Here is a 14,257-nt window from a genome sequence, read left to right as displayed (position 1 = left end):
CAGGTTTTCCAGTTTGTTCTTACCCTGAAGCGTCACTCTTGTCTCTCCCTCGCCATGTTCTCCATGTAAACTAAAAGAAATTTCTGCTATACTTACTTAAAAGATTGTAGAGTGAATACAAGTTTCAAAGGTAAACTCAAAAGATGGCCAGTGTGACTTATCATATCTCCAACCTACTGGAGAAAATGACATCTACTGATAAAGATTTTAGGTAAGACTGTATTAGTTTGCATGTTTTAATGCAACCTACAGCATAGCTAAATTAAAGGTGAAATGACATTGGAAATGTCTGTCAGCTGAGCGTCTTAAATTTTGCTTCAGTCCATACTCACATTTTAAGAGGGATTTAAGTGTGTGGGATTATTAGACATAATATTTTTTAAACGTCAGGAAATTTGATATGAATATTATGTGGTACTAAACTTTTTTGCCTACAGTAAAATTAATTAACTTGAAAAATAAACATGCAGCATTGGTTTATGGAAATGGATAGTTGTAAAAAATATTTTAATGTCAGAGTGACTGGTATTATATCAATGTGGTCTCTAATTCCACATCTATTTTAAATGACAGTCGTTTCATACAAAGGATAAAATCCTTCATGCATTTTGTTTTCTTGAAATATATTTCTTCTTCTTGTGTATTCATTATTTATATTCATTACTGAAGACAGTTCAGAACTTTTGCCAATGGTTTATAAACAGAGTATTAGCAGACATATAAACCATTTACAACATCAATAATAATGATTCATTGAATTTTTCTACTACTTTTAAATATAAAGGATCCCAAAGTGTATTACATGAAGAAGGGAACCCACTTAACCCACCACTGGTGTACAGCAGCCAGCTGGGTGACTTGCATTAGTCATTATGCAGAAGAAGTCACTTACACAGTAGATAATTGGAGAAGTGAGAACTATGAGATTTGTTTGACTGCTTTAGATGAAAAGACTTCCCAATGTTACTATAATCCTGGTCATAGAAGGCGAGGGTGTCTGCAGGTTTTGCAGGTCTTATGAAAGCTTCATCATCTGAAGAGATGGGTGAGATTGATATATTTTCTGTTGAGACAATGATGAGGTGATTTAGGTCATGCATAGCTGTGTGTAGACATCACTGCTGTTACCCCTGTGAACAATGTACCACCCATCACCTCACTCAAACCCTCCCTTTCTGCTTTTTGGATTTCACCTCTCGGAGGACTGGACATCTCAGGAGAAAGTGTCAGGGGCCTTTTGGAATAGCAGTGGTGCTGAATATGACAGTGGTGGGTATCTGCTTTCAGATTCATGGCCACCAATGACTTGATGATGGAGCTCCAGAAAGACTCCATCAAGCTAGATGAAGACAGTGAGAAAAAGGTGGTTGCGATGCTCCTGAGGCTGCTGGAAGATAAGAATGGAGAGGTTCAGAACCTCGCAGTCAAATGGTGAGTGAGCTTAATAAGTATCCACAATCCTTTAAACACCATACTGCTGACAGGGAATTATAAACAATCGACATTCAGTGTGATTTTCAAAGAGGTTTTTGCTCCAGAGCTGACTTTCTGAAACTCATGTAAACACTCAAGGTGGAAATTTAACAAGAGAGAAAGTGGTCATTGAAAAGAGTTGTGTTAATTTTCCTAAGAAACAATAGTTGGACTAAATATTGAACTGGAGCAAATTCTAAAAACGGCAAGGGCATATATCACGTTCAGGATAAATTAAGCCAGTGTATCACACAAAAAAATACATTTTGCCATGTACAGACAGCAGTTACTGTTGATTTTTCTGTTCTTTGTTTTGCGTGTTTAAGCTTGGGCCCACTGGTGAGTAAGGTGAAAGAATACCAGGTGGAGACTATTGTGGACACACTGTGTTCCAACATGCTTTCAGATAAAGAGCAACTACGAGACACTTCAAGTATGGGCCTGAAAACAGTCATTGCTGAGCTTCCTCCATCCTCCAGTGGTAAGAGTTTTCATGATCTTATTACGATCGGCTATAATGAAGGTATTGATTCTTTCAGCCATCTGCTGCTCATCCTGATGTCATGGATTTGACCAAAAACTAACTGTGTTAGGGTGAGTGTTACTGCAGGTATTAGGACTGGGGTTGGAGATTTCATAGAGATGTTTGCATACCCAAGATGCCATGGATAATGATGAACTTCCAAGTGAACAATTTGAAATTGTAATTTTGGAAATCCACTGCTCGTTATCAAGTAAATTAATCTTAAAATTAAAACTCCAAAAACTTACAGTGATGGAATCTATAAAAAGAACACTACATTTTTCAGGGTCTGCTCTGACAGCAAATGTGTGTAAGAAAATAACAACACAGCTGACATCAACCATCGGGAAAACAGAGGATGTGTCCATACAGCTGGAGGCACTGGATATCCTCTCAGACATGCTGAGCAGGTAGAAGATGTTCACTTTGTGTCACTTACAGAAGTGTTTTGTAAATCTTCACTGTAGTTGTATCTTACTTAAATGAAACCTTATTATATTGTCTTCCACTATTTGTTAGTTTTATCTGGCATCTCCACACATATCCCTGTCTCTGGACTGATTGTTTTAAAGCACTGACTAAAAAAATATTTTTTAAAACAATTTTATAGCACTTGAGACCAGCTTTGCTAGTTGTGTTCTATTAGAGAAGAAAAGTCATACAAAGGCTTTGAAGCAAGCCATTTCCTTAGCTGACTTTTTCATTATTGCTTTAAATAATTATCTGAATACTGTAGGTGGTTATGTTCCATGATAAAGATGTAACTTACATTCTTCTCAGTCTAATACAGAGACCCTTGAGGCCATTGCAAGTATACAAGTAATGGTGTGTATTTCAACACACTCAGATGCTCTATCTATAATTCCAGCCTGAACCTTGAAACTCATCATCTGCTCTTATTTATCTTGATGAACAGTATTGTGCTAATATAAGCAGTATGCACAACACTGGACCCTTGATGTCTCGGGGGACATTGTCAATTCCTGACCCCATATTCATCTCTTATATCCTTTCTGCCCACAGGCTGAGTGGGACCCTCATGAGCTTCCACCCTTCCATTCTGAGCAGCCTGCTGCCCCAGCTCACCAGCCCCCGCCTGGCAGTGAGGAAGCGGGGCATCATTGCTCTCAGCCACCTGGTCCCCAGCTGCAGCAGTCCTGTCTTCACCCAGCTCATGGATCACCTGCTGGTCGAGCTCACCCGAAACGCCTCCACCTCCACCACACGTACCTACATCCAGTGTGTGGCTGCCATCAGCAGGCAGGCCGGCCACAGAGTGGGTAAGACAGCATCTCTTAGGAGTAAATAGACAAGTTCTTCGAGTTCAGGTTTTTATTTTTTGTTAAACCACTTGTCTTTTAACAGATCTGGATCTGAAATGTTTTAATGAAATCTGACAAGCTCTATGGAAAAATGTATATATAGTGTGTACATATAATAGTTCCTACTTGTCAGTGGTAAAAATAGGTACAGAAACAAAGATTCCTAAAATAATAATAAGTTGTATAATAACAAATGTTTTCATTTTCTCGTTGCTAATAAAACAAACTCAGCAAATGAAGAAACACTGTATTGAGATATCATCTGGTACAGAAATATCTGAATTGGAGTACATGGCTGGTTTCAGTAGTAAAGAATCTGAAGTTTAATGTCAGTTCTTAATTCCTTATTGCTTCTTAAGGCTACTTGGTGTTTACACAATCAAAACTAAATGATAAAATTTAACATTCACTGACTGGACATGTTGCCAAAGCTAGACAACAACTTCCCATTATTCTTTAATTTAGCCACTTTTAGATCACGTCATTATTGGCCTTGTTATTTTCTGTAAGCGATTTCCTCATGTGCATTTTATATGCCTTATTACATAATTTCTTAATTTGATAAAATACAAACTGGGTTGCCAATTGATATAACTACTTTCTTGTCCTTGTTCATGATTCTTCAGTGGAAATATATAATGGGCTTCACTTACAGTAACTACAGAAGTCTATACAATACTGTACCGTACTATATCAAAACATTTTTGATTTAGGAACTGTTGTAGTGCTTGACGTGTGTCAGAATTAAATGCCATTTTGGTCCTGTGTCATCATTACTTGCTGCTGTAGTTTGTGTTTGAAAGTACTGGGGAGTTAAAGTGAGGATAACATTGCCAATGCAATGTATCATATACAAGGATAGCTGTTCACGCTTCACAGGGACAATATGAGCCCCGCTCAAGTACTGTCTATGTATTTCAGGGGAACACCTCGAGAAACTAATCCCGGCCGTGGTGAAGTACTGTAATGTGGAGGATGATGAACTGAGAGAGTATTGCTTCCAGGCCTTTGAGGCATTTGTCCGAAGGTAATGCAATGTACTGTAGCAAACTGTCAATGCTTCGGTAGCAAACAACACAGCAAAAACATACTGTTCATGTTTTCTCACATTGGTCTTTTCTCTATGTTGGGCTATGCATTTTAGAGTCAGAGCTCTATACTCTTCCTTCATGTTCATTTGGAATATAACCAATATTTCATATCCCGTTATAAAGGTGCCCAAAGGAAGTGTCTCCCCATATCCCAACCATCATCAAACTCTGTCTCAAGTACATCACCTATGACCCCAACTACAACTATGACAACGATGAGGAAGAGGACGAGTCAATGGATACTGAAAATGGGGAAGATGAAGATCAAGGTGCTGTATTGCTCGGATTCATTCAGATCATGACAATCTTATTTTAAAAAACGTACTGTGTGACTCCCTAAGCTAACAAACATAAAAGGACTGTGATATTTTGATGAAGCATAAATTCATTGTTGTTTTTTATTCTTCTACTTTTGCATTACCTGTCTTATGGTACATTCATACATTGGGTTCAAAGAATAATGAGGTTAAGTATTTTTTACATATACAATACCTCTAAATATGAAGGTGTGGTAGCTCATACAGGGCATCTAGCTCCTACCTGGAAGGTCCCGGGTTCAATCCCAGGTACAGGCAAGCAATGTAACTTGCTCTAATTCCTTCTAGAGGGCTCCCAGGTCCACTCAGCCTGCTTTCCAAATGAGTACCGAGGGATTAATCCTTCTGGGGGTAATAATAATAATAATAATAATAATAATAATAATAATAATAATAATAATAATAAACTTTATTTTATATAGCGCCTTTAAAGGTGGCTTCTCAAAGCGCTTTACAGGATGACAATAACAATAAATAAGAAGACTACAACAATAAATAAGAAGATTTCACAAGATAGGAGACAATTATAATTACAACAATACAACAATAACAATAGAGGAGACCGTGGAAGGTGGTATTAAGAAGAGCAGAGGGGTGAAGAATGGAACCAGTTAAGTAAAGGCTTTTCTGAAGAAGAAGGTTTTGAGTCTGGATTTGAAGGAGTTTAGAGAAGGTGACTCTCTAATATCCTTGGGCAAAGAGTTCCAGAGCTTGGGGGCATAGCAGGAGAAGGCCCTGTCGCCCATACAATGTAGACGGGCTTGGGGGACAGTAAGGAAGGCAGAATTTGAAGAGCGGAGGTTGCGAGGTGGGGAGTAGGGCGATAAAAGTTCAGACAGGTATTGAGGTGCCAAGCCATGTAAAGCCTTATAGGTGAGCATGAGGATTTTAAAGTCTACGCGGAATTTGACCGGAAGCCAGTGCAAGGACTCCAGGATAGGAGTAATGTGAACACTTGCACTAGACCTGGTCAGGATTCTGGCTGCTGAATTTTGGACATACTGCAGCTTGTTCAGAGTAGATTTAGATACCCCAGGGAGTAGAGCATTGCAGTAGTCAATTCGAGAGAATACAAATATGTTGATCAGCTTTTCAGCCACAGTTAATGATAGCATAGGGCGTAGTCTTGCGATATTTCTAAGGTGAAAAAAAGATGTTTTGACAGTATGCTGTACATGTGGGTCGAACGTTAAGCCAGAATCGAATATAACCCCAAGGTTTTTCAATTTTGATTGAAGCTGGCCGGCCGTGAGGCTGACCACCTCACCTCCACCTCCAGTGTCGGATGGTCAAGAAAAATGGTGGCCCTTGCCCCCCATTTCCCATGGGCCCTGATGGCCTGAAAAGGGACCTACCTACCTACAGTACCTCTAAATATTGTCAAAGGGATGACAAATAACTTCAGCTCCCTGATTATGTTAATTAAGCAAAAAAGAAATGACAATGTTGTGGTTCTGAGACTCTTCAAGAAATGATTACAGGGAAGATTATATAGAGGAGAGGTCCATGTCCCTGTTCTTGGAGACGCAAGAGCACCTCCTGGTTTTCAATACAGCTTGTAATGACTTGTGTGAATCAATCAGTTCTTCTTTAGGAAAAATCAAGAAATCACGGAGAAATCTTAAGGACCCCCAATACAGAGTAAAAAAGCAAGGAAACGTGGAAACCCGCCTTTTAGGACGGGAAGAATTGAAAAAAAATAACGCACCTTGTTTCTTAGGGACAGACGAAGAGTACAGCGATGACGATGACATGAGCTGGAAAGTGCGGCGCTCCTCGGTGAAGTGTCTGGAGGCGGTGGTGAGCACGCGTCACGACATGCTGCAGGAGCTTTACCGGAGCGTGTCCCCAGCCCTGGTGGCCCGCTTCAAGGAGCGCGAGGAGAACGTCAAGAGCGATATCTTCCAGGCCTACATCTCCCTGCTGAAGCAGGCCCGGCCCCTGCAGGGCTGGCTGCAGGGATCTGACCCCGGAGGCAAGGAGGACCCCTCTCTGGCTATACTGAAGAAACAGGTCAGGAGAGCCTTGCTTTGAGACTGGCAAGGACCTTTTACCGTACATATTGGCCCTTTATAATGACCTTAAATGACACTTCCTGTACACATGGCACCCTTTTAAAATGTTTAGAAACACCTGGTCCCAGCAAGGCTTGATGGTGAGAACAATTTTGTTCTCGTTTGGATTCCTTCACGTCTTGAGATTTAGCTAGACCTTTGTGTCACTGAAAAAATGAACTCCTCTTTTACAAACCTCCACTCATAAGTGGCATCGTCCACATCTGATATAGGACAGGTCTTATTTAAAAATTTGGATTACATTTAAATGCTGCTCTTGGATTATGTTTATGCCACAGTAAGGAGAAAGTTACAAAGGTTAGATGGGCTGTATCATTTTGGGTTTTTGTAGGATGACATTTTAGCTTCGGTCTATTCGTAAGGTTAGGTTTTGTTTTTCATTTTGAATAGTGTTAAGGTTTGGTTTGGCCTGTGTTTTGGGTTAGCCTTCCTATTAAAGTTTCACATGGAGTTTGGAATAATCTGACACTGTGCAACCCAGAGCAAATGGGTTACTACAAAGTACTAACACTCATCTTTATTTAAAAAACATTCATGTTTCCTTTACTTTCCCATTGCATTCAACAGCATCCTTAGAGTCTACAATGACAACAGGAAGTTCTTATAGACTCCTCTTTCCGCCACCTGTTTAGGTTTCAGAAATTGGGTCCTGCCACACAGCTGTCATTTAGTCCGCGGAAAATCCAATTCAAAGCCGTTTTCTTCTAGGTTCCAAACATTGTGAAGGCCTTACACAAACAACTGAAAGAAAAAAGCATCAAGTCCAGACAAGGCTGCTTCAATCTGCTTACAGAATTGGCAAATGCATTACCCGGAGCTTTGGGCGACCATATTCCATCTCTGATCCCTGGTAAGGAAGGGGGTTTTGCTCTGACTATTTTAATATACATACTGATATATATAATATATATATATAATATAAATATGTTATTCCTAGCACTTCAGTTAAGGTTACCACCCTAATAACACCATTGCATAATGTCTAGATATAAGAGTGTCACATTTTCATTTTCTATCAAACGTGACCTTAATTAACTTTTTGCATCTAGTCTGAGTGTGTCATCTGAAGTTGCTGCTTGACATTTAACAGTAATAATTTCCTTAGGATATTCTACATGGTTTATACATGTATTAACATTTGAATTATTTACTGGATACATGAATTTTTAAATACAAAAGTAATTCTGTCATATAAAATATGAAACTTAGATTATATTTCCTCTTATACTATTTTTAGTTTAAAACATCTGTTGCTTGCTGGCTTTATTTTTTTAGATTTATTAATTTGGGTGTCCAAATTAAATTAAACAAAATGTTGCTAAATTAAAAACTTCAGATTTTTTCTGTATTATTTTTGCAGGGATTATGTATTCACTGACTGACAAGTCCAGTTCCTCCAACATGAAAATTGATGCTCTGTCCTTCCTCAATGTACTCCTTGGTACTCATCCTCCTGAGGTTTTTCATTCTCATATCAAGCTCATCCTCCCTCCAGTGGTTGCCTGCATCAGCGATCCCTTTTACAAGATCACATCCGAGGCTCTTCTGGTGACTCAGCAGCTTGTGAAAGTCATCCGGCCTTTGGAAAAACCCTCCACTTTTGACTCCAAGCCCTATGTGAAAGACTTGTTTTCCAGCACTTTAAAGAGACTGAAAGCGACAGATATTGACCAAGAGGTCAAGGAAAGAGCCATCTCTTGCATGGGACAGCTGGTGTGCAACCTTGGAGACCAACTAGAAGGTGACCTCCAGCCCACTCTTCAGATCTTTCTTGAACGACTCAAAAATGAGATAACTAGATTGACTGTGGTGAAGATGCTTACAGTAATTGCAGCTTCCCCTTTGAAAATTAACCTGAGACCCATTTTGGTTGAAGCGATTCCCATCTTGGCTTCTTTTTTGAGAAAGAATCAACGTGCCTTGAAACTAAGCACTTTGATGGCTTTGGACCTAATCATTAAAAACTACAATGACAGTCTCAAGCCTGCCATGATACAGTCCATCTTGAATGAGCTTCCACCTTTGATTGGAGAGAGTGATATGCACATTTCGCAAGTGGCCATTACACTTCTTACCTCCTTGGCAAAGGTCTGTCCTTCCTCTCTCTTCAAAATTGGTGGCTCTGTTTTGTCTGAAGTTTTCTATTTGGTACATTCTCCTTTACTGCAAGGTGGGGCCCTCAATGCCATTCTTGATTTCTTTCAAGTGTTAGTTGTGACCAAAACAAGCAACATGGGTTTCAATGAACTTATGAAGGAGCTAACAGGCCCTTTCTATGGTCCTCAACAAAGTGATGTGCATGCTATCATGCACAGGCAATCCTACTACTCTGTTGCTAAATGTGTGGCAGCCCTCTGCTCAACATGCCCCAAGGAGGCCACGGGCATGGTCAGTAACTTCATCCAAGACATTAAGAGCACAAAGACATCTGATTCGGTGAAAATCCTGGCTTTCCTTTGTCTGGCAGAGGTGGGACGCACTATGAACCTCGGAGGGCAAAAAGAGCTAAAAACTGTCATCCTGGAGGCCTTTTCTTCCTCAAATGAGGAAGTCAAATCATCTGCCTCCTATGCTTTAGGCAACGTTTGCGTGGGGAACCTGAACGAATACCTTCCCTTCATGCTGAAAGAAATCGGAAGCCAACCAAAGAGGCAGTACCTCCTGTTGCATTCTTTGAAAGAAGTCATCAGTTCATCCTCGGCCAACAGCTTGAAGCCCTACGTGGAGGAAATCTGGGCCCTTCTTTTTAAGCACTGTGAGTGCGCTGAGGAGGGAACACGCAATGTAGTTGCGGAGTGCCTTGGAAAACTGACCCTCGTCAACCCCTCCCAGTTACTTCCCCGGCTGAAAAAACAGCTGTCCTCAGGTACGAGATACTATTTTGTGTGATATATCTAGCTATGTAATCTGGGGTTGGTTAATTAAAACTAAGGTAAAACTTTAGCTTAACTTTAATAGTCTGCAGTTATGGAAGAGCTTCCAAATACTGGCCTTGAGGCCCTGGTATCTTCTGGTTTTCATTCCAAATGAGGTTTTCATTAGCTCACTGACCCTAAACCTGAACTAGTAATTTGATCTGGGGAGTAACATAAAATGTTTACTACTACTGTTTAGAAGCTGGAAATGAACAATAATTAAAGAAAATGGCAATAATTATAGTATGCAATAATTAATACAATTCTCAATTAAAAGTTCAGTTAAGGTTTTCATTAAAGGGATCTCAGCAGAACTTAAAATCATAAGGACCTGAATTGGGGTCCTATTTTCCAAATTTCATAAAATGTTTACAGCACATTGATTTGTAAGTCAAGGCTCATTGATTGCCAAAATATGACAAATATGCTTTATCCAAAGGATAAAGGAAATCTTTGCTTTGGGCTAACAGTTAACTTTATAACTTCTACATATACAATATAGGAAGAGGAGTCCTCTGCAGTAGATAATTAAGGTACAGTATACGTCTAAATATACAGTATATGTGGGGTTTAAAACTTTTTTCCAAATCCAAAAGTCTCCTGTCATGTTTATATATTAGCAATCAGACTTATTGTTTTTTTAAAAAAAGAGGACCTGCATTCAGTGAATCACAGGCTTTGTTTTTCCTTCTAACTGTTTCAGGTTCACCACATGCTCGGAGCACTGTAGTCACTGCAATAAAGTTTACCATTGTGGATCACCCACTTCCCATAGATTCACTTCTGAAGGACTGCATCGGTACGTTTGTCTGAACCAAATTAAAACCTCACTCATTTATCTGGTTTCCAAAGAGGGAAACTCTCATGGGGTTAAATTTCTAAAAATTGTAGAAATATATATTTAATTAGCCAAAACAATGTAATAGTAAAATCTTCATCTCCTGTAAATGAAGAGTAAATTAGGAAACAGCAGTTGAACACATCATTAACACCAGATGGGAGGATGTTTTGCATAATGGGTTTACTCAAATATTTCATTTGCTCTCAGGTGATTTTCTGAAGACCCTGCAAGACCCTGATCTGAATGTCCGACGCGTGGCCTTGGTGATGTTCAACTCTGCAGCTCACAACAAACCCTCCTTAATTCGTAACCTCTTGGGTGCTGTGCTTCCCCACCTGTACCACGAAACCCAGACCAGGAAAGACCTCATTCGGGAGGTACAGTAATGGACTATATGATACAGGAATGAGCAAACCTCCTGACCCATTCCATTGAAGGATTTTAGCCTGATTGCCCCATCCTGTATGATTAATGATGTGCTTGCTTGAGACTTGATTTGGTTGCACTGTACATTTAAGGAGCTGGATGCATCACAGACTTCCACTGGAATTGAATTTAAACTCCCAGGATTTAAGTGTCCCTGCTGCACTGTGGGTGTTAACAGGAGCACTTCAATATTAGAATAGGAAAGGCTGTTAATAAATTTACAGTTCAAATGTTTTAGTGACCTCTAAATCCTGCAGCTGCCAGATTTAACCCTTATTGTTTGGCTCTGTGTCTTAGGTGGAGATGGGTCCATTCAAACACACTGTGGACGATGGGCTTGATGTGAGGAAAGCAGCCTTTGAATGCATGTACACATTGTTGGACAGCTGCCTGGACTGCCTGGACATCTTTGAATTCCTCAACCATGTGGAAGATGGCCTGAAGGATCATTATGATATCAGGGTATAACAGGACGGGTTTTGCATTTTTAGGTTAAAACACAACCACGCTATAGTAGAATGTAATAGAATCAACTGGAAAAAAAATGACATCCAGCTCATCAGCTATTCAATAAAGACTCTTTGAAAGGATAGCATTTTTAGTGGATGGCACACTACTCCTCTTAACGGGAAAAAACGAAACTGTATTTGATCTGTTTGAACCCCCTCCCCCCCAAAAAAATCTTAATGAATTTTAAAGTGAGTTCTATATAGTGTGTATATATATACTTTTTATCATAAAATAAGCAGCCTCTCATTTAACTTGATGTGCTCTGAAATATTTTAACCACTAGAGACAGGAGACTTTCTGCCACTCAAAACAAATGTGCTGCATTTCCATGGTGAAATGTTTACAATTATGATGTACAGAACCTCTAATATCGGTTCCATTTTGTCAATAAAAAGATTGAATATAATTTTTTTCAGGTGTTTCAATAACGTCTCCTTACAAAACTCACTAGACTTTGTTTTATATCAGTAATTATACATGATTGGAGGACTTAGAAATCAGTTTTTAAATACTACAGGTTTGGAACTAGGTGCTAAATAGAGAAAACAGACTTTTTCTCCCAACTAGCTACTGTATAATCATATCAAAATTAACAATAGGTAAATATTTTGCCATAAATTAAATAATTATTAAAACCAGTTGAAAGACTATTAGTTTTGTGTATTTGTTTTCATTTTGATGTTTTGCTTTTATGTGACATATGGACCTTTCATTAAAATGGTTGATGAAATACAGTACTTAACCAGATCACCTACAATGTCCTGAACAACATTGTAGAAGCTATGATGATTTTGTCCTTCTTTTCTTCAGATGCTGACCTTCATCATGCTAACCAGACTCTGCACCCTGTGTCCCAGTGCTGTCATGCAAAGACTGGACAGACTGGTGGAGCCTTTGAGAGCCACCTGTACTGCTAAGGTATGGTCATATAGTATAGGTGCAGATTTTAAAAGCAAAGAGAAATTAAACCATAAAAATGGTAAGTTCTGACAACAACGGACCCTAGCCTTTTGGTTATTTAACCAAAATTAATGGGAGAACATTTCAAAGCTGTTTTTAAAACATAAGGGTATTCGTGCGTAGAAAGTTTGACTTAGACTATTAGTGTTCAGAAATACAGTACTCCCCAACTGAGTTATAAATCAGGACTCCTTCCTTCAAGAGCTCAATTACTAGCTCCAATATCATAGAACATTTGAACTTTCTGTTAGAGAGATGTTTTTAATTTAAAAAAAAAGTATTACAAGTATTTATGGCAATTAATGACTTGTTTGCTTCTTGGAATTAAACAAAATAACATTGTTGTTTTCTCTTAAATCTTCCCGAGTATGCTTTATAAAAATGTCTACATAATACTATAATGTATCCTGGTTCATTCCAGTTATTCTGAGCTCTTTGTATAAATGAACATCCTGTACATATGTACTTACTTTTCATTTATGTCATTTGACGCTAGTTTTCCTTGCTGAGCTTGAAGTAGTCACTAGAGCTAGGTGTCAGCAGACGACTGTATGAGGGCAGTGTGTGTGTTGGTTATGGTGCAGGTGAAGTCCGGCTCTGTGAAGCAGGAGTTTGAAAAACAGGATGAGCTGAAGCGGTCAGCGATGCGGGCTGTGGCGGCCCTCCTCACCATTCACGAAGTGGAGAAGAGTCCCGTCATGACAGAGTTCACTGCCCAGATCAGAGCCAGCTCCGAGATGGCCTCCATATTCGAGAGCATCCAGAGAGACACCACCTCCTCCAGTGTTACAGAAACAATGGATACCAGCTAGAGATCATTGTACTAAACCCAGGCTGTTCTCAAGTATAAAAATAAAAAGGAATTGCAAAAAGCTTTTAAGTCCAGAGAGGAAAAAATGTTTTCAGGAGTTTAACTGTCTTTTAAAATTGAATGCTTTACCTAGTTATTCAGCAAACATATTTCCTTACCAAACTAAACAAAAAGAGCCACACACCCCTGAAAACTGAGACCCTTTAACTTCCAAACTTCAAAATTTCTAAGATAAAAGATTAGGTTAGAAAAATTAGATTGAGGAAAATGGCTTAAATTTTATATCTATATTTAAATGTTTCTGCAGCACAATATTAACATGCCACTGTCTCTCTCAATAATCGTGTAGATTAAAAGTACAGTATAAGCCCATATTGCAAAAGCATTACAGACCTATTTAGCATGGTTTTATTAACGGACTTTATATTCAGCTAATGAATAAAGTACTTGATTTAACAGACAGCAAGTTATTAATGCATTGAAAAATAATTCAAATAAACAACATTCTATTAAAAACATGTTGACAGCCTTTTGTTTTATGTATTCTGAAAATACATTGCCCATGTCTTTTTCTTATGAGCAGCAGGCAGGGATGGTAATCAAAAAGAATATGCAGCATATTATCATGTAAAAAATCAAATGTTTCTATTTTATTAAAAAAATCCAATACCAATACTTTTTCATTGCTGTACTGATTCAGTATTCCAGTGCCCAACTCAAATCAGTCATAAAACTAGCTAATGATTAGAGAAACATTGGCAGACAAGCCTTGTCTTACTGCAAATACGTAATCAAGTCACCTTGTGTTCAGATTTTCTTATATTCCAGAAAAGGCTACTAGATCCGTACCAAGGCCAAATGTGATTCCAAAAGTTCCGTATTGTTTACCAACATCCTAAGCATGACATCACTATGCAGTTACTGTACATGCATCTAATGTTTAGTTTTACCATTTTGAACTAAAAACTCAATAGCCCTGAACTCATTTCACAC

The 14,257-nt window shown here is 38.8% G+C and overlaps 1 protein-coding gene across 1 annotated transcript; it reads left to right on the top strand.

Annotated features, from left to right (window-relative positions):
• The first annotated feature begins 41 nt into the window (after positions 1–41).
• Positions 42–13,782, top strand: cand2 (cullin associated and neddylation dissociated 2 (putative)). Its single transcript, XM_088917294.1, has 15 exons — positions 42–211; positions 1,288–1,431; positions 1,800–1,954; positions 2,283–2,406; positions 3,020–3,276; positions 4,240–4,345; positions 4,533–4,678; positions 6,447–6,739; positions 7,510–7,651; positions 8,162–9,667; positions 10,420–10,515; positions 10,765–10,934; positions 11,281–11,445; positions 12,304–12,411; positions 13,038–13,782. The coding sequence occupies exons 1-15, from the start codon at positions 144–146 to the stop codon at positions 13,263–13,265; spliced, it is 3,708 nt and encodes a 1,235-aa protein (XP_088773420.1). The 5' UTR covers positions 42–143; the 3' UTR covers positions 13,266–13,782.
• Positions 13,783–14,257: the final 475 nt, after the last annotated feature.

This window comes from Atractosteus spatula, chromosome 5 (assembly GCF_055471065.1).
Source record: "Atractosteus spatula isolate fAtrSpa1 chromosome 5, fAtrSpa1.hap1, whole genome shotgun sequence".
NCBI lineage: Eukaryota > Metazoa > Chordata > Actinopteri > Semionotiformes > Lepisosteidae > Atractosteus > Atractosteus spatula.
Note: the sequence above shows the minus strand (reverse complement) of the source record. Positions and strands in the feature narration are given on the sequence as shown.

Coding starts and splice junctions, on each gene's coding strand:
- cand2 (XM_088917294.1), top strand. CDS start 144: ATGGCCAGTGTGACTTATCATATCTCCAACCTACTGGAGAAAATGACA. Junction 4,679..6,446: donor TGGGGAAGATGAAGATCAAG/GTGCTGTATTGC, acceptor CTTGTTTCTTAG/GGACAGACGAAGAGTACAGC. Junction 11,446..12,303: donor AGGATCATTATGATATCAGG/GTATAACAGGAC, acceptor TCTTTTCTTCAG/ATGCTGACCTTCATCATGCT.